The following is a 23,556-nucleotide window of genomic DNA, read 5'->3' as shown; positions in this document are numbered from 1 at the left end:
GCTGAATGTTTTTATCTGTCCTCTGCTTCACTTTTAGGCCTTTAAATTAAATTGTCTAGCGAATTTTCTCCAATTAGGCTCAACTCAATTTGGACAGTAGACAACAGCAGCTTGTACAAACCAACTCATCTCGAAACAAATCATCGAGGATTGTGACTCACTTTCATACATTGTTACAATATAGGTTGTGCGCTATGTAAAAATCCTAAAACTGACTAAAACACACTATAGGTGCCTTGAGCTAATATGTGCTGCGGACATTTTCCCTCGCGGTGAATGTTTATCTTAGTTTGCACAAGATCTTTGTTTTACCTCCAGTTCTGATTTATTGAATTGTCTCGCGTGTCATGTGAAAAGCAAAGTTTGCTTCAGTGAGGAAATCCACAGAGTGAACTCTTCCTGACACTACTCTTCTCGTTGTTTCTCTAGGAACTGAAAGACCTGACGCAGCGAAATGACTGCTTAGATCTAAAAGGTAAGCACCGAGAAAAACCATCGCAGTCACACACACACATTATACAACACGTTTAAGTCGTAGGAATCGGTTGTTGCCTAGAGGTACATTTTACACATCCCCTTTTTATTCAGCAACATGTGATGCACTGCGGGTGAATAATTAATTGACCAAGTGTGGATGCATGTCTTCAAGGTGAGAAGCTGGACTACAAGTCATGTGAGTCCCTGGAAGAGATTTTGAAGAGGGTCCAGTTTAAAGTGATAGACCTGGAGCAGACCAACCTGGACGAAGATGTAAGACGCCTCAAAACTCTCTGCTCTCCTTTTTCACTGTTAACATTCAATAACACACTGCTGATCTTCTTTTCCACTGTTGCTGCCCTAGTAGGATATGGGGTGTTTGTCATGGGTTTTCCGATTACTCCAAATGTCCACTTGTGTAAACACCATTAGAGATGTTTGGGGCTCTAGACATGCAAAGACAGACAGAGGGACACCAGTCCTGACCACTTCCTGTCACACTAGGCTCCAGATATGCTCTGCACTGCTGCATCACACGCAGCTCTGCTTATAGCCACACAGGACAAGTTGGGGCCAGAAGGTTGACTTTAATTACCGCTCATTATTTTATTTCTGTCTAGCTAGAGCCGTGTCAGTACTTTCACTCTTTAACCGCGGAATTAATTTAGGTCCCAACTTCCTGCTGCTTTCCTGCAGAGACGTAGAAGCTTTGTAATTATCACCGCGTCCCTTGAGACACCTTTTAAATTAGAGGATATTTTGTCCGCGGTTGTCTAGATGTGCTGTGAGATTGTTTTTTTTTTTTTTTGTCCTCTCTTCAGCCCGACCATCCACATAATGTAATTCGTTTAAAATCAGCTAGTACTTAATGAAGAAATCTACCATACTTATTTAAAAGTCTCTTAACTCCACCTCTTAAGGTTAAGCTTAACCAAGCCGAGCAAAAAAATCTACAAATAGTAGTAGAAGATTGTTTTATCCCCTCCAAAGAATAATTTAAAAGAACTCTGCTTGTCACTTGACTCTTGAATTCACCCAGAAAGAGTAGATTCTGGCATGTTACCGTACAACATTAAAGAACAACCTTCAAAGAAGATGTCACCTCTCGTCACATAGTTGCTCTTGAACGCACCCTAAATACTCTGACGATAAACAGTCAGTCAGCACATACCCTCTGCAGCAGCATGGAAGGAAATAAAACCACTGTTAACTGAGGACTAGGAAGAGCTACAAACAGGCTTCTCCTGACTTGCTCTGCGACCGATTCAACGCGCTGAGTGGGCGTAAAAGCTTTAGAGGGGGTTCGATTCGTGCCAGTGGTGCAGGACATGCCGCCAAAACTGGGACCGCACACGCTGAATGACGGCTCGACACCGGAAAACAGCCGACCGCCAGCTTGGTGTGCCACGGCCCTTAGACATGAAGCCATGAGCAAAAACAATTTGCAAGTTTTTTTGTCTTTATACACAAAGGAATCTACCAGTAATAACTTTCCTCAACTATGCTGGACATGTACTTTCCTCGTAGTTAGAACAGCTACAAAACACAAGCTTCACAAAAACCAATCAGAGGCGGAGTGATGTGTGCGCTCCTTTCAACCAACACGGAGCACTGCCCCGGAAATTTGAATGAAGCAACTGAATGAGTCAGTCACTGAGTCACCAGAGAGCAGCGTTTTAGTCTGAGACAAGTGTCTCGCCGTGGGCCTGGATAAAATGAGACTCTGAAAGGAGAAAATATTGAGGAAGTGTTACTGGTTGAGCTGCGATAAGAGGAAGGTTGGGAATCGAACGGGGGAGAGAATGTTTCCCTTTTTTTTTTTGCGGAGGGCGTGTGTCGTGTACAGTAGATGTCTGGATTCGACAGAGACTCGAATCTGCAGTAGTGGCGTCTCGCTGAGAACGATATGGGGAGATGAAAGGAGGGAAATTGTTTTGGAGAGATGTTTTAAGAATCATGTGGAGGAAGCGAGCACGCAGAGCGCTTTGAAAAGCTGTTTTTCATTGGACTAAATGTGACTCATCCTCCCCCTCCCTGTAGATAAACACACTAGTGTATACTCAGTACTGTCTCTCAATACACACACACGCACAAAGGGGGAAAGGTTAGGAGACACTATGCAATGTCCTGTCTGATTCTGTTACTTTTCATCAGGCTCAGAAAAAGGATAAACTCGCATTTTAATCTGGATCACATCCTGCAACTCCCCGCACAAAGGGAAATCCATTCAAACGAGTGTTTTAATTGTTTTCCAGTGAGAAAGACGAGGTGCACAGGAGCGAACAACCAGTACATTATAATCTGATATTCAGGAGCAAATTAATTTAATATTGAAAAGCAAAGCAACCATCCATATGTCTCCACTCTACTATCAGCAACACACTCACCTTGTGAGTATATCGGTATTTAATGAAAGAGACACACCCCCACAGCTCTACCTAAACGAGATTAAAACACTCGGATCTCATGAGTGCACTGACTTTTTTATTTATTTTTCTATTTAACCAGATAGATCCCATTGAGATCGTAAGCTCCTTTTTAAGGGCGACCTGGCCAACGTCGTCAGCAAACATTCAAGTTACAGATACATCACAAATGGAGAAGCAGTTAAACATAAATAAAGCGTAGTGTGAGGGCGGCCGTGGTGGCAGAGATAATTAAAAGAAGAGGCACTGTCCAGTTGAGACTTACTGTCAGTCCTTTAGGAAACAACGAAAAGCATTGAAAGAAAGTTCATTCATTTTCCACGTTGACGGTGCAGCAAAACTCTTAAACTATAAATATCACTGGATCGCAAGGCGAACCAGTGCTCAGAGATGGCGGTCCGTGTATGTTTTGGTCACTGGATTTTCCGTTTAAAAAAAAAATAGCAGTTATTTGATTTTCATTTTAAAAGTCAAAACTTTATATTGAAATTCAAGATATTCTTCTTTATGAGGGTGGAGAATGGATAAACAAAACTTGAGAAAAAAAACGTCCGATTTTCATTTTCCTTTTCCAAAAATAAAATTGTTAGTAGACAGAAACAAAAAGTTCCCGTTTTTTTCATATTTTGCAACTATAAGTTTCTGTTTTCAAAGTAAAAGCATGTATGAGGATGGTACTGTGTTTCTGGCAGAGCGCCCAAATACATGACCTCTATCTGTGGTTTCCCTAGCCCAGACTAAAAATGTCTCTGGAGCCTTACTCTGATGTCATTTTTGACATAACAAAACAGGGCTTGTCATCTGCAGAAATCTCTGCTCACATATCAGAGTAATGTTAGCTAGTAGCTAACTATTGTCTGGTTATATATAGTTATTTTTAGTTTTTAGCTGAAATATAGCTGTATAAAAACAACGAACTGATCCATGTCCATCAACTTCTGTTACACAGCGCCGTCCTCACAATGTGAAAAAACACTTTTTTTTGTTTCTGTCTTCTAACAGTTTTATTTTTTTTGTTTTTTGAAGCAGAAAATGAAAAAAGTAATAATTTTTTTATCCCTTCTCAATCCTGAGGGAAAAAAATGCCCTGAATTTAAATTTAAATTTTTGATTTTTAAAATGAAAATCAAATAATCACACTTTTTTTTCTTTAAATGTCCTTTTCTGAACTGAAAATCCAATGACCAAAATGCTTTAGAGTTCTACAACAGTTTTGTTTCCTACATTTCACACACCAAAGATACTTTTGCTCCATGAAAGACAGTCGTCACATAAAAATATAAACCTGAAATAACCACGTCGGTGAACCTTTTACTTGCTGGAGATGAATTAAATCATAATTAATTCATTCATAGAACGAATTAATGGACTTTTTAGATCTGAGAAATCATGAATACATTTTTTTAATTTTTTTTTTCTTATTAATTTAGTTGGTAAAAAATATTTATTCATAAGTTTATTTATAAGATTAAGTGTCGGCTAGTTGCGGAAAATATCAGCTCGTTTTTGAACTTTTTTAAAAGACTATATGTTACTACATTTACTATAACTGTTGTTATGTTTCAGATACGTGAGTTGTTAACACTTTGGCTAAACCGATATATCCTCAATAAATTACTGAGATTATTTTATTTGATCCAGTATGAAATCATCTTACATGTCTCTAAAAGTCACCTCAGCGTCCTAAATTGGTAAATACTGTAAATAGATAGAATTAAATAGACAACTCGCTCAACCACAACAAGTTATAATATGAAAATCCTGTTCACCCATCGATGAATCTTCATTATATAATTTATCGTAATGTGTCAATAAGGGCCATTTTACTTTAGAACTTTTCTTTTGATCATTATGTTTTTATTTATAACGGATTCTAAATTGTGGTGTTATTGCTTGTATTTCAGTAAATAATTTAAATATTCATGCTTGAGTCCTGCTGAATATCAGTAGTTTGTTCGTCCGCCCCTAAACTTTAACACAAACACATGAAATTGAGCTTCTAACCATAGTATCACACCTCATTTAAACACCTCTGCAGCTCTCCCCTGTCCTGAGGGACCGTTACCCTGGCAACGACAGCTTATTATTATTATATCTCTTTAAGGGTGTGACACTGACCAAATGTGATTTTAATCTTTATTATGTCTGGTATTTTCCTCCTAATGTCTTTGCCTCCTGTTTCTCTCTCTGTGCTTCTCAGGGTGCATCAGCGCTCTTCGACATGATAGAGTACTATGAGTCAGCCACACATCTCAATATCTCCTTCAACAAACACATCGGCACTCGGGGATGGCAGGCCGCGGCTCACATGATGAGAAAGGTGAGAGATCCCAGCCCCCAGGACAGAAACAGGGCAGGGTGATCTGCAAAAACACACCGAGCCATAAAATGACATTTTAAAGAAACAACGCTTCTTTCCATAATGGAGATAATGGAGATGTTAAAAGACGGATTCAGGGTCTAGAATGCAAATGACTGCTGAATACACAACGCAGTAATAATACAACCAGACACACCTGTACACAGCAAAAACAACAGTTCAGCTAAAGCCTTACATAAGACCTTGACCACATACAATGTCTGTTCGGGTTTCTGTTAAAACCTATTTAAATGATACAATCCTGCGCCTCTTCCTGCTGCTCTCCTTGACTTGCAGTTCCCCTAATTTGTTTTCACGCTACATTGTTACATAGTCGCTCAGTAGTGTCTCCAGAAGTGGACATGAAGTACTTGTGTTGTTATTTTCCAGACACACAAAGAGCTTTTTGTTATGAATTTACGCAGTTAAATCCACATTTTTTTTTTTGTGTTGTATGAGGAAGTCTTGAATGAATGACAAGTGTTTGTAGAAGCAGTAAAATATTCTAACTTCAGATTCATAAGAAATAATACTTAATAATGATAATAATATGTCATAAAACTGGCAACAAAGGTAGTGATGATGAGGGAAAAATTCGTATGTCTTTATTGTTTTCCTGTCCCTAGAAAATCCCTTTAAGTATTTGTAAAAGGTGATGTCTGAGTATGTTTAGAGAGAAAGATATCCGTCTCAAGGTTAAACTGTCTTTTCGTGCCTTTTCCTCGCTTCTGTAGTTTACCCAGAGAGAGAAATAAAAGCCTCTCCACTGTTTCTTATCTTCATTGTCATTCCACACTGCTGTTTCCTGCCGGCGCTCAGCCGTACTGGTCAGCCTGTGCTCGCTTGCTCCTTGACGTCATTCATCCCTTATTACTGTTAAGAATACAAATGAGTGGCAGGCAAACACATTAATGGATAATATTTCAAGCAGTGCACGAGAGAAAACTCTGGGGTATGAACAGCTGCTGCAAACGAATTGTGTGAAGGCACAGTCGACTGTGTCTGAGCTCTAAAAGATGATATATTACCGTAACATAAATCTGATCTGATCTCTCATTTGTGCACCAGACTGTGGAGTCTGCAATTAATACTGTGGCCTACATACTTGTTTTATTTGTATGGATTTGAACAATAACTTCCATCCCAGAGGGAAAAGACAACACATACTTAACCACAGTAATGATGCAATAACAGTACGAAATTTTATTACTACTCCTCTCAGTTGTCACCGCATGAGAACCTCATTTGATTGTCATCTGATCAGTGTTTGAACCTGAAGGCTTTTCCCACTATCTACAAACGTGTAAGAGACACTCTGCGTATTGGCAGTAAAACATTGTAACTCATTTCAACAAAGCAGACTGGTGTTAATTAACTAATGCTTTGACAAGTGCATGTGCTTGACTCCTTGAGTCACAGTGATGAGGACTTGGATTCAACAGGTGAAAAGACAATATGTCACTGGGTTTATCTGGGGTCCAATTAAAGCTGGGCGGTTTGACCGAAAATGTGTATCACTGTATTTTTTTAAATTCTGAGGGTATGTTCACAACATTTTCCACTGAGGCATTAATGCAGTAGATTGACTAAGGATGGACTATTTCACTGTGATGGTGAGTAAATATTGTAGAATAATCCCACACTAGTAGTAAAACAGGTTTGCATGGCCCCGTGTTAGCACAGCCGGCCTGCTGATGTGGAAATCCGGGCTCAGAGATTAAAAAAAATAAATAAAATGTTATTAAGATGAAATGCAGAAACAGGGACAGTTACGATATTCATTCATATTTTTTCCATATTTAAACTGCTATGTCTGTAATGTCAATAGCAGCGAGACCAGCTACCGTAATTATTGTAGCCTGTGCGCAACATTTTTTTTTCTCTTTTATAAAAAGCTAAAATTGGGGATACATTCAGGGACAGCTATAGCCAGGGGACAGGTCATCCAAGACGGCGGCTGTCCCCAGAAAACGGCACCATTTTTTTGGCACGAGTCTTCTTGTCCTGTTGCTTCATTTTTCCGACCTTTCCGTCTTTTCTGTCCCCTTCCGTTTAGAAGCTACATTGAAAATGGTCCAGTCTAAAATAATGTCTCATGGTGAAACGTTGTGAACGCTGTGTAATGAAATACGACGGTACGCTGGTATATTAAAAATTCATAGCATAACAGAATAAAATGAACCCGTATACCGCCCAGCCCTGGGTTCAATGCTAATAAATGTCATGTTTGTTATGTTCACATTTGAGGATAATATTTCATGTATGTACGTTAAAATAAGTATTGTGTTAGTAGTGAACATCGATATCCAGCTCAAACTGCAGAGCTGAGAATGCAGAAGTGGAAAATGTGCATGTTTACATGTGAGTTAGTCACCTCACGCTAGACTCTGCTATATAATTATCCTCCCTGGCCTCTGAAGTGGTGTTATTTCATTGCATATCGAGCACCAGCCAAAGATTGTTTTCATCACAATATTGACTCCAGATACCTAATTTGGCCGAGCACATGCGATAATTTGTACCGTTGTTGGTGTTTCCCCCTCAGACGAGCTCCCTGCAGTACCTGGAGGCCCGTAACACTCCTCTGCTGGACCACTCGGCTCCCTTCGTAGCACGAGCGCTCAGGATCAGCGGCAGCCTGGCAGTCCTCCACCTGGAGAACGCAGGCCTGACTGGCAGGCCGCTCATGTTGCTGGGTAAGATGGGCAAAGTGCCAGACACCGAAGAGGATGTATTACTGACTTTTGTTTTGCCCTCTCATCCTCTGCTTTTGTCTTCCGCTTCCCCCGCTCAGCCACGGCTCTGAAGATGAACATGAACCTGCGGGAGCTGTACCTGGCAGACAACAAGCTCAACGGCCTGCAGGACTCGGCTCAACTTGGCAACTTGCTCAAGTTCAACTACAACATTCAGATCCTGGATCTGCGCAACAATCACATCCTAGACTCTGGTACAGTGTGACTCACGGTCATAGAGCACAAGCACATTATTATATTATCTTAGGCTTTAATTTAATAATTTGTAACGAGATTTGATGATTTTATGTACATAAACATAAATACGTGTAGGCACGTATTTAAGTTCATAGAAGAACGTGTAGGGGAAGTGGGGTGATCTTAGCAAAGAGGAAAGGCAAATGGAGTGTGATTGTATTTGAGGACAAAAGAGGAATCAAAACTCAAAGTAAATGAGAAGTGATTCACATATTCACAAGTTGTATTTCTGTTGAAACAACTGGGCATGCTGGCTCATACGAACCAGTTAAAGCAGGCCGATAATTTTAGAGCATCCCTCTGTGTTTACCAGCTCTGCCAGAGGTGTTGACTAAAGACACTGATGGGTTTTAACATCTGTTGAAGAAATTCTACAAGTCCAGCCGACCTTATTCAACGCTTTTTGGATCTGTTGAAGCATTTAGTTTTATTTCATTCAGACTCCTTTTGACAGATGATTCTGTTATAATGTTGTTACATTGATCACAGCTTTGGATTTGATTTGTCCCCTGATATGATGTTGTCTAATTTTCAGATGCACATGCTAAACTTTTAACTTTTTATGCTGGATTAGTACCTTCGACTGTATATAAAGGTCGACATAGCCTTATCACCATTCAGGTTACCGTAGGCTCATTGTAGGTGTAAGTGGTCATTAACATCCTGACGGTGCATAACAATAATGTTTTATTTCCACCAGGCAGGAAGTTGACTCACTTTTGGAGCTCAAAGCCAAAGGGTTAGGCTCCATAGTTTATCTTTTTAGCGGTTCTCGAGCAGACATCTGCGTTGCAATGTGCTCATTCATGCGACTACCTATTGTTTTTAACTCCTTCGCCATGATTTATTTCTAGCTCACAATAAATTAGGTTTAATTAGCACATCACTAAGAAATAAGAACGTTGTTAAAGCAGTGACATTTTTCCTTGAAATAAATAACCAGCTTTGTCTGTTTGTTTGTCGCCACAGGTCTGGCCTATGTGTGCGAAGGACTAAAAGAGCAGAGAAAAGGCCTCGTCACTTTGGTGCTATGGAACAACCAGCTCACACACAATGGCATGGGCTACCTTGCTGCTGCACTGGTAAACACACACACACAGACACAGACGCTGAGGGACAATAAAGCCAGTCTGCACTCACACTTATCAGGGGTTTAAAGAGGATTTCACAGGCTGAGTGTGTGTTTGTGTGTGTGTGTGTGTGTGTGTGTGCGTCTCTCAGTACAGGGAGGCTGAATTCAATTTTCTCCTCATTACTCTGTCAGAGAAGTGATCAAAATAGAAGCGGGCAGCGCCGTCCTCATGTTGGGCGACTTACTTCCACATGTGCACGTTATAATTGTACCTCAGTCACTTCCTGTGTCACCGCTATCAACGTGCATCAAGTGGAAATAATGAGAGGCGACGAGGATTACAGTATGTCCTCGTTTGTTTTTTATTGAGAGCAAATAAGAATGAGAGCTCAGATATGACCAGTGTTTGTATTTCAGGAGAAAAAGTGCTACTGAGCTACTTTGTGTAAATTTGGGAGCAACAGTAGTTGTGTAGATATGGGATTAAAGTGCTGTGTAAACAGATGCTACCTGACGCCTGATTTGACTGGAGATTTCCACTCTGGCTTCCCTTTAACACGTCTGACGTTTTGCGTGCAACGGATGTGGGCTCAGGTTCTGCTGTTTAATCTGGTTTGGTTTCAAAGAGCTCTGTTATACGCTGCCGTCTCTGGTCACATGTCTGTCATTGACTGATAGCGTCATTATCTCGTCCACTCAGTTTTCCTTGTGGGATGGCGGTTTATTTTTGACACTGTTTTCTTTTAGGCTCTGCTGAGTCATCAGAAGAAGATAAACTTGTTCTGCTGTTTTTAATATTCAAATGTCTCCTGATAGTTTAGTCTTATTAATAGAAACACCGCACACTGTAAGGGACTTTAAAAGAGGAGATTGCAACTGCACCACGTTTGTTGGTCTCATTATTCCTGCTTTGTCGCAGGTTATTTGTGAGATTTAATTAATTTTGTTGATTCAGTGCAGAGTATTCAAAGAGTCTCTTTTGCCCAAAATGAACAGTCCTCCAGTGAAGCTTGATGTTGCTTGTTTTGAATGAGCTGCCACCTAAAGATTTAGGTGTGAATAGTTTTTTTGGGTTGTTATTACCATTAGTTAAAAAAAAAACCCTCTGCACTTAGGGGAGCATTTGTTAAGATGTGCCTTTTCTTTATATGCCTCTGTAACATCTCATCATTAATACTGTTGTGTAGGTCTCCCTTGTGCCTCCAAAATAGTTGTGTCTCATCAGACAAAGGGGACCTTAGTGAGGGACTTGGATCCTGTGCGTTGTAGGGAGGGGGTCTCTGTGGATCAGGTTTGTTTTCATTGCATCCCACAGATACTTGATCAGTTTGGGATCTGGTGAATCTGGAGGCCAGGTCAGCACCTTATGCTGTTCTTTCATGTTTTTTAAGTGTGTGTCTGCGTCGGGCTGCATCCTGCTGGGGATGGCTGCTGATATTGAGGAGTGTCATTGCTATGGGCTGGGGGAGCCTGGTCTGGTCTAGGTCTAAGTAACATCCACATGAATGCCAGGTCTACAAGTTTCCCAGCAGAACATTATATTATCACTAGATACTCGATGTCATTTACTTCGTCTGTTAGTGGTTTTAATGTTGTGGCCGATCGGTGTAGTTTCGTGATAATTCAAATAGTCATGGTTGTATAGAAAAAAATAATCTTAACTGGACCTAAAGGAGGCAGTGATGCTTTTGACTCAACAACCTGTGACAGGCGCCTGCTTGTAAATGCAAGAATTCTAAGCGTTGACATAATTTAAAGGGCGCGATTATGTAAAAATTCACACTTGTACATTTGTCCTGAGCACTGGAAAACATGTTTGTTTGTTTTTTTTACCAGGCTGTAAACACATCAACAGTCTAGTGAAGTGACATTAAACCAAGCCCTCAATCTTCTGCATATTGTTAATAGTGAAATTCACAGCAGTCCAAATATTTTTAGGGAAGTGGCCGTTTTGGTTTTGGTTTATCTAATGCTGGGTTTTTCTTCCAAGAAATCTCTCTGATGATGTTTTCCAGTAAAGGCAGACAGACTTCCGCACTGATAAATAGGATCCTATGACTGTCCTGGCTACTGATTCATAACTCTGACCTAAATGTAATCGTATAATTGGGCATTTAACAGTAAGCAGAGTTTGGAGAAAAGGCTCGTGCTCTGCCAAAACTGAAAGATTCCCAAGATTTCTATTACAAGTAAATGTTTTAGGCCAAAATAGATAGATGGATAGATGGATGGATAGATGGATGGATAGATGGATAGATGGATGGATGGATAGAGTTAAATCATTTTTTGGTTCATTTTATTTCCTGTCATTATGGACAAACACCAGCTTGAAAAAACTTCTGGATGTTTTAAACAATGTGATTTTATGTCTTTTTCTAGTTTGACTATTAATTTGGACGTTGTTTTTCTCAGCCATGCACCCAGAGTCTGGAGACTCTAAACCTCGGCCATAATTCAGTAGGTAACGAAGGAGTCCATAAGCTGAAAGACGGACTTATTGCCAACCGCTCTGTGCTCCGGCTGGGCCTCGCTTCCACCAAGCTGTCCTGCGAAGGTGGGAATTAGTTTGTTTATGTGACTCAGCTGCAGCTTTCATGTCGGATTTTGGCATTTCTGACTTCTTCTCCTTCTTCTTCTTCTTCTCCGGTCTGTTACTTTGTGCCTTAGGAGCTGTCGCTGTGGCTGAATTTATTGCTGAGAGCCCCCGTCTGCTGCGTCTGGACCTCCGAGAGAACGAGATTAAAACAGGTGGTCTGATGGCGCTGTCGCTTGCCCTGAAGGTTAACACGTCTCTTCTGCGCCTCGACCTTGACCGGGAGCCCAAGAAAGAAACTGTGAGTACGGGAATAAGGCATGGGGAAGGGGGTTGAGGAAAGGTGGTGAATGGGTGAATAAAGTCCAAAACAGACGTGTGCATGTTTGTGCTAAAATAAGTGTTTGTGGTCAAACTGACATTTTTCTTTGTTAAAAGAATTCCAAAAAAATCCACTCCACTTACCAACAAGTTAACGCCTGATTGAGCTTATTGTACTGTGACATAGACCTCCATTGTTGTCCAAACATTATTGAGGACAAATCAATGAGCCACAGTCTGGATCCTGTGTCTCTTCATTGTGATGAATACAGGCATTGATTCAAGATGGTCACACATCTTTAAAAGCTCGCTAGACAGTAACACTTGAATTTGATCCCAAACAAAAGCACTAAAGGCTCTCCTACAGTATTGAATAACACTCACCTCGGCCTTTTAGTCATGTTTTTGGGAACATTTCAAGATCTCTTCAGGTAGCTGACTGTGGAGAGATGATGTGAAACAAAGGTAGAAAGGAATATAAGGTCACATTAGGTTTCACTCCAACACCAGCATGGCCTTAAAAGAAAGATGTTTCTGACTTAAGTGGAAGATTGAAGGAAAATAGTTTGATATTCTCATTTCTGCTGCACATTTGAAACATATTTCTTGTCTCATAGGTGAAGAGCTTCATTGAGACACAGCGAGCCCTGCTGACTGAGATCCAAAATGGCTGCAAGAGAAACTTCATCCTAGCCAAGGAAAAAGAAGAAACTGAGCAGAAGATGAGGCTCTCCGCCTCCATGGCTGAAATCGCCACCGAGGACGGGACCAGGGAAGAGGAAGAGGAGGAAGAACCGGCGTCGGAGGAGAAGGCAGGAAAAGAGGGAGAGGAAGAGGGTGGAACAACAGGAAATGAAGCACAGGCGGACAGCCAGTCAGGAGCAAGCACCGAGGCGAATGTTTCTCAAACAAACCTGGAGTCTGACTCAGACACTGAGGACGAGGAGGAAGAAGTGGTGGTAAAAAAGCCTTCCTCTGCTTCAAAGTCCTCCACTCTACCTAACCAGACTGCTCCTCAAACCCATGCAGGGGTTACACAGTCCCCCGTCAGTGCCTCACGTACGCTCTCACCCCCGTCTGCCTCACCTGCTGGAGTGCCAAGTGTAATCTCCGGCATCACAGTGACAGAGTCCACAGCTCCACCCGGCACCCCTCCATCCCCTGGACGCTGTATATCTGTCTCGAGCCCAGGTAGGGGTCATAAGATTTTCATGGTAACCCGGGTGGAGAGCCCTCCCGAGCAGCCGCTGCTAAAGCTGACTCCCAGCCAGACTAACAAGGCCTCAGATAAGCCTGTAGACATAAATACCGCCACGACACAGCAGACACAGCCCCCACAGCCCCCTCCCACATCTCAAACAACTACCCAAACACAACAGGAGGATGTCAAGAAGAGCTCGGCCGCTCCATCAACAGACTGTAAAGTGACAGAGCAGAGTCCGGTTACACGCTTAGAGTCCATAGTAAGTACAACACAAACCCACAGCCTAGAGTCACAGTCCACAACTCAACATACAGACAATGTGACAACCACAACATTAGTCCCAGAGGTGGCAGATCCAGGTCTGCAAGCACCAGCCCTGCCTTCAGATTCCTCATCAGTGAAGGCGGTAGCAGTTCAGATTGTTGAAGGGGTAACACAGAGCAGTAAAAACCCCCAACCTCAGCTTACCAATGTAGGAGGAAACCAAGAAGGCCATGTAGAAGAAAGTAAGCATTCAGATGAACTGAATCAACCCCAGAAGAGTTTACCTGAACAGCAGCTGCAAGCAACATCTGCATTTCACCGGCTAGAGAATGACCTCGCATCCGCGTCCGAGGACGTCCATTCGCCAGACCAAACAGGAGAGGCACTTCCACAACAGGACGAGCAAGAGACATCTGTCAGCTCGTCAGAAAATAAACAGCCTAGCTCAACAGAGAAAGAGGAGCCTTGCCAGGAGCGACCAAGTCCAATGCAGCAAACGGAGGCAGATGAACAGGAAGTGGAGTCCATGCTCCGTGTGCAGACTGATCAGCAACCGCCATCTGTCCCTGAGGGTCAAGCACTGGAGTCAAATCCTCCAGCAGAAGGGGCTTCACAGAGTCCTGACCCAGCCTCGACTGGGCCCGAGGCTGAAATTAATCCAGATTCACCATTTGAGGAAGAGGAGGAGTACGAGTCGGCTGATGAGAGCTCCGCAGACGAGGCAGAAGTGGTCAGTTCATCTCTGCCCAACGGCTTGAAGCCCGAGTTCTCCCTCCATCTTCTCGACACTGAAAGTCCCAAGCCTGGCAGCTGTGTGATGGAGCACGGTGAGTCCCTGTAATCACTGAACCTCACTGTTGAAGAAAAACCCACATGCACTTGGTTTGGGGTGTGAAAAGCCTTTTAATAAGATGTGTTTTGTGTTGCTTGTCTAGTGAGCGTCAGCTGTGGACAGGACCTAGAGGAGCTGCTGCTAGAAGCCAGTTTGGAGACAGGGAGAGACGCACCATGAGGAGGTGAGTTAAACATTGATCTGTATGTTCATGCAAAGGAGAACCGCTAGATAGAAAAATATTTCTCATCACGCTGTTGATCACATATAATGTTTCCGTGAAGCAGGTAACTTCTTCGAAATGTTTGCCACTTCTTTTTGTCTATTAGCTAAACCATGAACAATAGATCTAAATTTAAAATATATTTTTATTCCGGGGTTTTACAGGTAACTTTTTCCTTATTTTAAAGGAAACTCCTTATTTGTCTACCCCTCTGTACAGCCACTCAGGTCGGCCTGCGTCATAACCAGGCTGTTTAAGATGCCAGAGGCTACAAAAACAAGCAATAATTCCCTCCTCTTTTACTCAAACCGTCAGCTTTTCAATCCACGTATACATGTTTGAGCCTGAATACAGTCTGACGCATGCAAGCGGAGAAGGCAGACAGCCCAGTCCGCCACCTTAGCAACAACATGTCTGTGCAGACAATCTGATGTCAGTTCGATGGTGACAACGGGTATATTTGTGTTATGGCTTTTGGCCTGCAGAGAGTATTTCTACACACACTCACCTCCAGATTTGTGACTTTGACATATAACATATAACAGAGACTGACCCCCTGACAGTATGTATATGATACAAAATCATAAATAAAGCAAAATATCCCCTTAAGAAAAAAGCTAGCTCTAGACTGTCTGTCATACTGTCTGTTAGACTTACACTAACACTAACATATTTTACTTGCCAATGTAATTTCTCATCGGCTTAATATTGGTTCAACGGGGAGAGAAAATAAATTTAAAAAAAATCAATAAATGATGGAAACAGAGCTGTGCTTGGTCGACTTGGTAGTTGTGTGTGTCCGCTTTAGTATTTCCGGCTGCTTCTCCATTTCCGTAAATTTCAAATTTATTGTTTTGGATGAATATAGACAAGGTTAACTGAGGAGGTTTGGAGATACAGACATTTGTATGACTCGTGTTTTGTTCAAAGTTTCAGTTGCCATTGTTCCAAGTGAAGCAGAAACAAAAATCAACCCAACTCGTTTAAAAAAACAAACAAAAAAAAAACAGAGAGATACAGTGCCGTCTAGAGTTTGAGTGGCTTTGTTAATATAATAGTCAGTTTTACTCTAATTCCTGATCATCACTGACCATAAACACTTAACATAGATGTGTCCTTCTGTATTCAATCAGCTCAAATCAGCTGTTAACTTTTTTTCACTGACTTTTGACAACAATCAAATTTATTGACATTTTCCTGAAACTTCAGTACCACAACAGCTTTCAAATGAATGGTGTGACGACCTTTATTTTCATTGTTCAGACATTGCTAAGACATGCTTGTTAAATTAATTGGAGATTCTATAATTGAGTGTAAATGTTTTTTGTGTGTGTGTGTCTGTGTGCCATTGAAAGCTGAATTGATCAGCAGCTGGTCTGCATATTGCTGCATGGTTGCAACTACAAGTGGCAACGAGCAGCACAAAATAAAGCAGAATTTATGTTTCTATAATCGGTTGCAGTTGTGGCCAGATTATGTATGTAATAATTTATTAATCATTTAACATTTTTATTGTTTTAATTTATTTTAATTATTATTATTTGAAAAAAAAAAAAGAATGTGACTTGTGGAATGGAATGTTGTCTGTGGGCGGGGCCCATTGTCTTTGATCTTGCCAGGCTATGTTCTCTGTGGGTGGGGCTTCCTTTGATCTTCAAAGGCAGTAGAATGATGACATCATACCTCAGACCTTATAACCACAGCAGCACGGCAGTCAGACTTATCTACTAGACACTTTGTATCTACTAGAAGTTCGGATTTATTCGTCACAGTCTACCGTGAAGAAGCATCTAGAAAACCAGTCTACACAGACAACGACATATATCAGCACAAAGCCCCCGTCTCTACAGACAACTACAAGGATCAACACAGGACTACTGTCTACAACAGACTTCTAATCTGTTCTAGCACATATCTACTGTTACAATTCTTTACTGTTTAATTGTTTCCCGATCCAATGGCTGACACTTACAACCCAGCACCAGTTTGGAGGGTGAGCAATGTTCCCACAAGAGGTTTTGGACGCAATCCTCTTCAAGGCACTGCTCCGCCACCCGCAGAGGCAATTGCCTGCAATCCTCCCCAACTGCCCACAGGGCCACTCATAGCCAATCCTCCCCAACTTGCAGAGGGGCGTGTGGTCAATGCTCCCCCACCCGCAGAGCCAATTGCCTGCAATGCTCCCCAACTGCCCACAGGGGCGTTCGCAGCCAATGCTCCCCACGCCACAGCGGGGCATGTGGTCAATGCTCCCCAACTGCCCATAGGAGCATTCACACCCAATGCTCCCAACGCCACAGCGGGGCATATGGTCAATGCTCCCCAACAGCCCACAGGGGCATTTACAGCCAATGCTCCCCAACTACCTAGAGGGCCACTCATAGCCAATCCTCCCCAACTTGCAGCGGGGCATATGGTCAATGCTCCCCTACTGCCCACAGGGCCACTCATAGCCAATCCTCCCCTACTGCCCACAGGGCCACTCATAGCCAATCCTCCCGTACTGCCTAGAGGGCCACTCATAGCCAATCCTCCCCAACCCATAGGGGCTATGGCCAACAATGCTCTCCCACTTTTGACAGTCATGTGCCACCCTTACGTCGAACGACTGCAAAACCAAATGGAGCTCATTAAAAATGAAAATGGCTACATAAAGGTGACCATGCAATCTTTGCACTCACATGTGGTGAGCCTGCTTAAGCAAAGAGCAGACCTTCTGAACCAGCTGAGTGAGGCTGAGAAGAAAATAGATATGAAGGCAAAGGACAATGAGGACCAGGAACAGCGGGTACCACCACTCCCAAGAGAGATGGAAAACCAGCTGAAGACAGACGCCTGCTCACAGACCGACAACAACTTCAGTGACTGCCAGCAGGAGTTAAACGAGCTGAAGGAGCTGCTCAGCCAGAGGCAATGTGAAATCCAGCTCCTCAACTTTGAGAAGGAAGGTTTCATAGGTCAACTTGATGAAATCAAGAGAGATGAGGCCGCAAAATACAGCGCCCTGGAGGACAAATTAAGAAAAGAAGTGGAAGAGGAGAAGAAGGCGCTCCAGGAAGAGAAGAACGAACTGGAGAAGGAAAAGAAAGCTCTCGATGAGACCAAAGAAAAAGTTAAAGAGGCCATTACACAGCTGAAGGAAAAAAAGAAAAAGATGAAGCAAGGAGATAAGGTACTGGAGAAAGAAAAGAATGACCAGTACGAGCAGCTGAAGAAGGCCCACAATGATCTTCAGGAAGTGAAGATGACTCTGGAGAGAGAGAAGAAAGCGTCGGAAGAAGAAAAAGCTCAAGGGGAGTCAACAAAAAAAGAAATGGAGCAAAAGATTAAGAAACTGGCTGAGGAGGAGAAATACCTGTCAGAAGCAAAGAAAGAAGTGGAGAAGGAGAAGAAAGCTCTGACAAAGCAAAAGCAAGAACTGGAAGAAGAGAAGCAAGATCTCAGCGAGGAAAAGAGTGACCTCACAGACTGGAAAGAAAGATCTGCAGCGATGAAAGGAGAGCGGACACAGAGAAGAAAGATCTGACAGCGATGAAAGGAGAGCTGGAAGAGGAGAAGAAAGATCTGATAAAGGAGAAGAGAGAGCTGGAAGAGGAGAAGAAAGATCTGATAAAGGAGAAGAGAGAGCTGGAAGAGGAGAAGAAAGCTCTGACTGAAGCCAAGAAACAGCTGGAAGAAGAGAGGAAAGACCTGTCAGAAAGAAAGAGAGAAACTGAGGAGAACAACAAGCTGAAGGCTCAACAGACAGAGACTAAGAAAGAAAAGAAAGAGAGGGAAAAGAAGGAGAAAGAAGACAGGAAGCAGCTTAAAAAGAAAGAGAAAGAAGAAAAGAAAGAGAGGGAAAAGAAAGAGAAAGAAGATAGGAAGCAGCTTAAAAAGAAAGAGAAAGAAGAAAAGAAAGAGAGGGAAAAGAAGGAGAAGAGAGAGCTGGAAGAGGAGAAGAAAGCTCTGACTGAAGCCAAGAAACAGCTAGAAGAAGAGAGGAAAGACCTGTCAGAAAGAGAGAGAGAAACTGAGGAGAACAACGAGCTGAAGGCTCAACAGACAGAGAGCAAGAAGAAGACAGAGGACAAGAAAGAAAAGAAAGATAGAGAAGAATAAAAGGAAAGAAAGAAGAAAGAAAGAGAAAAGAAAGAGAGGGAAAAGAAAGAGAAAGAAGATAGAGAAGAACTTAAAAGGAAAGAGAAAGAAGAAAAGAAAGAGAGGGAAAAGAAAGAGAAAGAAGATAGAGAAGAGCTTAAAAAGAAAGAGAAAGAAGAAATGAAAGAGAGGGAAAAGAAAGAGAAAGAAGAGAGGAAGCAGCTTAAAAAGGAAGCCAAGCTCCAGAAGAGGGAGAATAAAAGGGAGGACCAGGAGCAGAGTACGTGGATGTTCTGGAGATCTTCTCGCAGACAAACCAGTGACATCAGTGACAGAGTGGTGGAGGAGATTGTTTGTTAGGCCAAGGCTCGACAACAATCACTCTTCCTCCTTGTCCATGAAAATCCTGGAAGATTTCTGTCTCCGCCTCTCCATTTTTTTTTCTCCACACCGATACCCTCCTTCATTCAATCCTCCCCTCTCATCTGACATCCATCCACCATCCCCTAACTTTCCTCACTCCTTTTCCCCAAATACAGCGCGGAGGGTCAGTGATTAGCACTGCAGCCCCACAGAAACTCCTCAACCTCCATCACCTGATGTTCTGGGTGGGTTTACCCCGGGTCCTCCGGTTTTCCCAAACCATACACTTCAGGTTAATTGTAAACAAAACAAAAAATTTAAAATTAAAACAAAACAATAAAAATACAGAGGAACAATATTATAACTGTTGTTTGTCATCAGGTAAAATTCTGGTTTATTACTCTTTTTTTTTTAAAACAATACATTTATTAATTTAAATAAAAAGACTGACCTAACTGAGGTGGAGAAAGTGTTGTGCACCAAAGTATCAAAACCTTCATCATATCAAAATAAAAACCATCTAATCTTAATGGGTTCCAGGGGGGCTCCCGAAGGTTCAGTGTTGGGACCTTTTCTGTTTTCTGTCTCTATGAACTTTGTAACAAACTGTGTAATTTTTATGCCAACGACACAATCATTTATTGTCTTGCACCATGTGCTGTGCAAGCCTTTGCCCTTCTACAGCCTTTGACGTAGTTAGTTAGTTAAAGCTGGTGTTGAACGCAGATAAGACAAAAGCTATGATGTTTTCCAGAGCTGCTGCCCAAGCACAAAATCTTCCTGTCTTAAGTTGCCAAGGAACAGCCATCGAGCTGGTCCCGTCTTATAAGTTTTTGGGTTTCCATATCGATCAACACCTCTTTTTTTCAAATTCCATATATCAAGTCTATATCAAGTTCTAAACTCAAGATAGAACTGGGCTTTTATTTTTGGAACAGATCGTATTTCTCCCGTGCAGCTAGGAAATATCTTGTGTTGGCAGCCTTCCTCTTACATATGCTTGCTTCAGCCACCTGTTTACGCTCTCTAGACACTGTATATCACTGTGCATTGTGGTTTGTCAGTGGTTGTACAAATCTGACCAGTCATTGCACTTTGTACAGAAAAATGTTCTGTCTCACCCTAACTCATCTCCTCTCTTCTTCCTCCACAGGGACTGAGAGGACAGGTGAACACAGCACTCGGACAATTTGTCAGGCTCTACTTCATGACCGGTTGCTCTACAACGTTTTTGTCTCTTTGACTTCACTCGACTTTTCCACAAAGGACATAAAACCCAACGCTACAGTCGAAGCTCGGCATGTGCAAATCCAAGTTATGGAGAGGACACCGAACCTGCTGAGCTCGGCTGCGACCAATAAAGAAACCTCTGCATCCACACTACATCTACCATTGAAACACACGCACATATACGCACTGAATATGCGAAAGAGGAGGAATAAAATCACCCTGTTGTCACTACATTTTGTCAGTCTTTACACACAAAATAAGTGTGAGAGAGAAGAGAGATGGAGAACAAACACTAACCAAAGACAGAACACACACCTTTCTCACAGCCTCTCTTTACGTACATGTCCACTGTAGTTTGGGAAGTAACTAGCAATTGAAGTTGTTTTTTCTTTTGATGATGATGATGATGATGATGATGAAGTGGGGTTCACTCAGAAGACCAAATAAGGTTAGTGGACCCTGCTGAGAAGACCTGCTGGCTTTAAATACTTGAGGTCTCTGTTAAAGGCTTTTATATCAAAGGAAGCTGAAGATGTTAATGTGTCTGTTTAAACACTTTGTGTCTGTGTCCCCCAAACCCGACCACCTCCATCTTTTCCTCCCTGGATTTAAAAAAAAAAAAAAAGAAAGAAAGAAGAAGAAGAAAATGGACCTCTGCCAAAGTGACCTCCCTCTTGTTTGTTTTTCTCGTCCTCTGCTCACTTTGGCCCCTCAGGAATCAGCGTCCCCACCTCAGATCTGATGTGGAGGAGCTGCGACTGTCTCCCGCTTACCGCCGCTACAATAAAACTGCTTTTTGAAAGTTGGTGATTTGCTCCCCGCTGAAACAAACAAACAAACAAACAAACAAAAAAAACAAACTGAATTTCTGCAAATGTCAGAAAGTAAAACCCGAGTTATTTACAGTAGTTATTTTCTGTTGGTTCTCTTCAGGTTCATCTGTGATTTCTTCAACCAGTTGTTGTTGTCGTTGCGTGAAACTCTTCTAAGAAAAGCAGCCTGGTCTCTGTCCCTCAGTCTTCCACCGGTACTTGTGCCATCTCACCTTTCTGCTCCTCGTCCATGTTGCCTTCAATCTCTCAGCTTCACATTCAGTCTTTTGGCTTTTTTTTTTTTTTTTTTTTTTTTTTTTCATTTGGCTGCTTTGAGAATCAGTTATTTTGTATTTATTTTATAGCTATATGAAGCCTTTTCTGATTTCCCCTTTTCTTCTTCACATCCTGCTCATTTTATCTTTTTTGTTTAGGGTTTGCTTTGAAAGAGGACGCCCCATTTTTTGATGTACATTTCATATTCAGACTAGAGCAAATATTTAGGGTTTTTTTTTTTTTTCCTGGTGGGCGGGGGGTAATCTATACTGGGAGGAAAGGTAAATATGATTGAATGGTTGAGTTTTGACTGCAGTCGGGGTGCAGTAATGAAAGCAAACTTAAGAGTCCTCATCAAACTCTGCTGTTTTAAAGCTACTCTGCTGGGTGAAGCTGTGGCCACAAGGGGGCGCTGATGTTTTTTTTTTCTTTCTTGAAGAAGTAAAGAAGACCAGTGTGAACAGTGTCACATGTTGATGTCTGTTTAAATAAGACTCCTGTCCTCGAATTTCCAGAGCCAGGCAGTACAGTAATGTGAACTTCATGTCTGTCTGTGTAAAGAGCTTTTTTTTTTCTTCCTTGAAGCAGATCAGACACGTGTGTTTTCTTCTGAGACGGGCAGCGTTCAACCCTCATGCTCTTCTCCACCCAACAGATAGTTTGCCCCCCCACTGTTTGTAATGCTTTAATTTTTAGAAATTTTTAATAATAATTTGTTAACTTAATTGAAATGTGCTGGTAATCACAAAGATATGTATGGCGAAATTTGTTCCTCTCAAATAAATGCATGTAATGACTAAGGACGTGTCAATGAAATTACTCAGTTTGATCCCAACACTGAAAATCAAAGTGGAAATAACAGGAGAAGAAGATGATCAGAGTCAGTGGCTTGTATAGAAATAGTACAGGTTCATTGAATATTAAAAAGTACAGTAAAAAAAAAAAAAGGTTATTCACAAAATAAGTTATACAGACAGTGAGTGAGGAAGGTGTCACAATTACAAAATGATGTTGGTATCGTTACGTCAGACAGGTTGTTTGTGTTTCTGACCTTCACATGTTCCTCCTCCTGGCAATATTTTTTCATTCGTATTGAAACATGATTAGAGATTCCAACTTAATTTACATGGATGCTAAATAAAAGTTTTAATGCCTGAAAACATTCATCAGAATACAAATTGAAGCTGTTGATATGCTGGTTGATGACCATCACCTTTCTCTTCTCCACACTCCCAGTCTCGTAGATCACTTCCAACCCTGACTTGTGTTAGATCATTTCTTCTCATCCTCAGTGTTGATCCTGATCAGAAACGCTTTCGCAACGTCACACCAGTAAATAAACCTATAAATACGAGTCAGCAGATGTTTCTGTAGAGGCTGTGTTACTGGTTGAGTATGTACATGATTATTTCTTTACTATTGATTCCAACAATATGTTCAGTTTGAGATGAGATAATCTTGTATTGAACCCACAGAGGCAAAATTTGCAGTGTTCCAGCAGCAGAGGGGGGAAGAACAACAAAGTAACAAAATAGTCCTTTGTAATTTAAATTCTCAACATTTTATTGTATTTGCACACTGGAAATTACTGGTGTTTATTGGGTTGTATAATGTCCTAGTGAAGATGTTACACGTGATAAAGGAAATAATTTCTGGTGAATCTGTTGTTGACTAAGATCAGGCTTGCTTCAAGAGAAGGAGGACTCTGAGGTATCTCTCCTTCACACATCAGGGATGAATAGCCTGTCCAGACCATGCATGTGGTTGGACATTAAGGATGTTAGCTCACAGGTAACGTGGGGGAGTGTTTGCACATAGAGAAGTCCACCACTAGCTCTTTGTTTTCCCTGCATTTGTCTGAAGGTGGTTCTTGCTGGTGCCAGCCCACAAAGCCACGGATCAGCTCTTTGTGCCCGAGTTTATCCTCATCTGTGGGCAACGATTGCAAAATCCTGGGAAAACTTTTGCAGGTGACTGTTGGCTGAGTGGTGTGAAATAATATCTCCCTACAATATGTATCAATAAATAAAAAAAAGTGTGAGAGAACCCATGCAGACACAGGGAGAACATGCTGATGCCACACAGAAAGGC

General features: G+C 41.8%; 1 protein-coding gene across 1 annotated transcript in view; it reads left to right on the top strand.

The window, feature by feature from the left end:
- ppp1r37 (protein phosphatase 1, regulatory subunit 37) overlaps positions 1-22,265 on the top strand; it is a 47,765-nt gene extending 25,500 nt beyond the window's left edge. Inside the window, exons 3-13 of the mRNA XM_047593467.1 lie at positions 430-475; positions 650-750; positions 5,104-5,223; positions 7,808-7,958; positions 8,057-8,212; positions 9,225-9,337; positions 11,740-11,881; positions 11,995-12,161; positions 12,799-14,476; positions 14,585-14,665; positions 20,301-22,265. Coding sequence (XP_047449423.1) covers positions 430-475; positions 650-750; positions 5,104-5,223; positions 7,808-7,958; positions 8,057-8,212; positions 9,225-9,337; positions 11,740-11,881; positions 11,995-12,161; positions 12,799-14,476; positions 14,585-14,661 — 2,751 coding nt within the window. The 3' untranslated portion in view covers positions 14,662-14,665; positions 20,301-22,265. The remainder of the gene's footprint in view (positions 1-429; positions 476-649; positions 751-5,103; positions 5,224-7,807; positions 7,959-8,056; positions 8,213-9,224; positions 9,338-11,739; positions 11,882-11,994; positions 12,162-12,798; positions 14,477-14,584; positions 14,666-20,300) is intronic.
- The last annotated feature ends 1,291 nt before the right edge of the window (positions 22,266-23,556 follow it).

This window comes from Mugil cephalus, chromosome 9 (assembly GCF_022458985.1).
Source record: "Mugil cephalus isolate CIBA_MC_2020 chromosome 9, CIBA_Mcephalus_1.1, whole genome shotgun sequence".
NCBI classification, from domain to species: domain Eukaryota; kingdom Metazoa; phylum Chordata; class Actinopteri; order Mugiliformes; family Mugilidae; genus Mugil; species Mugil cephalus.
This window is presented reverse-complemented; position numbering and strand designations above follow the sequence as displayed.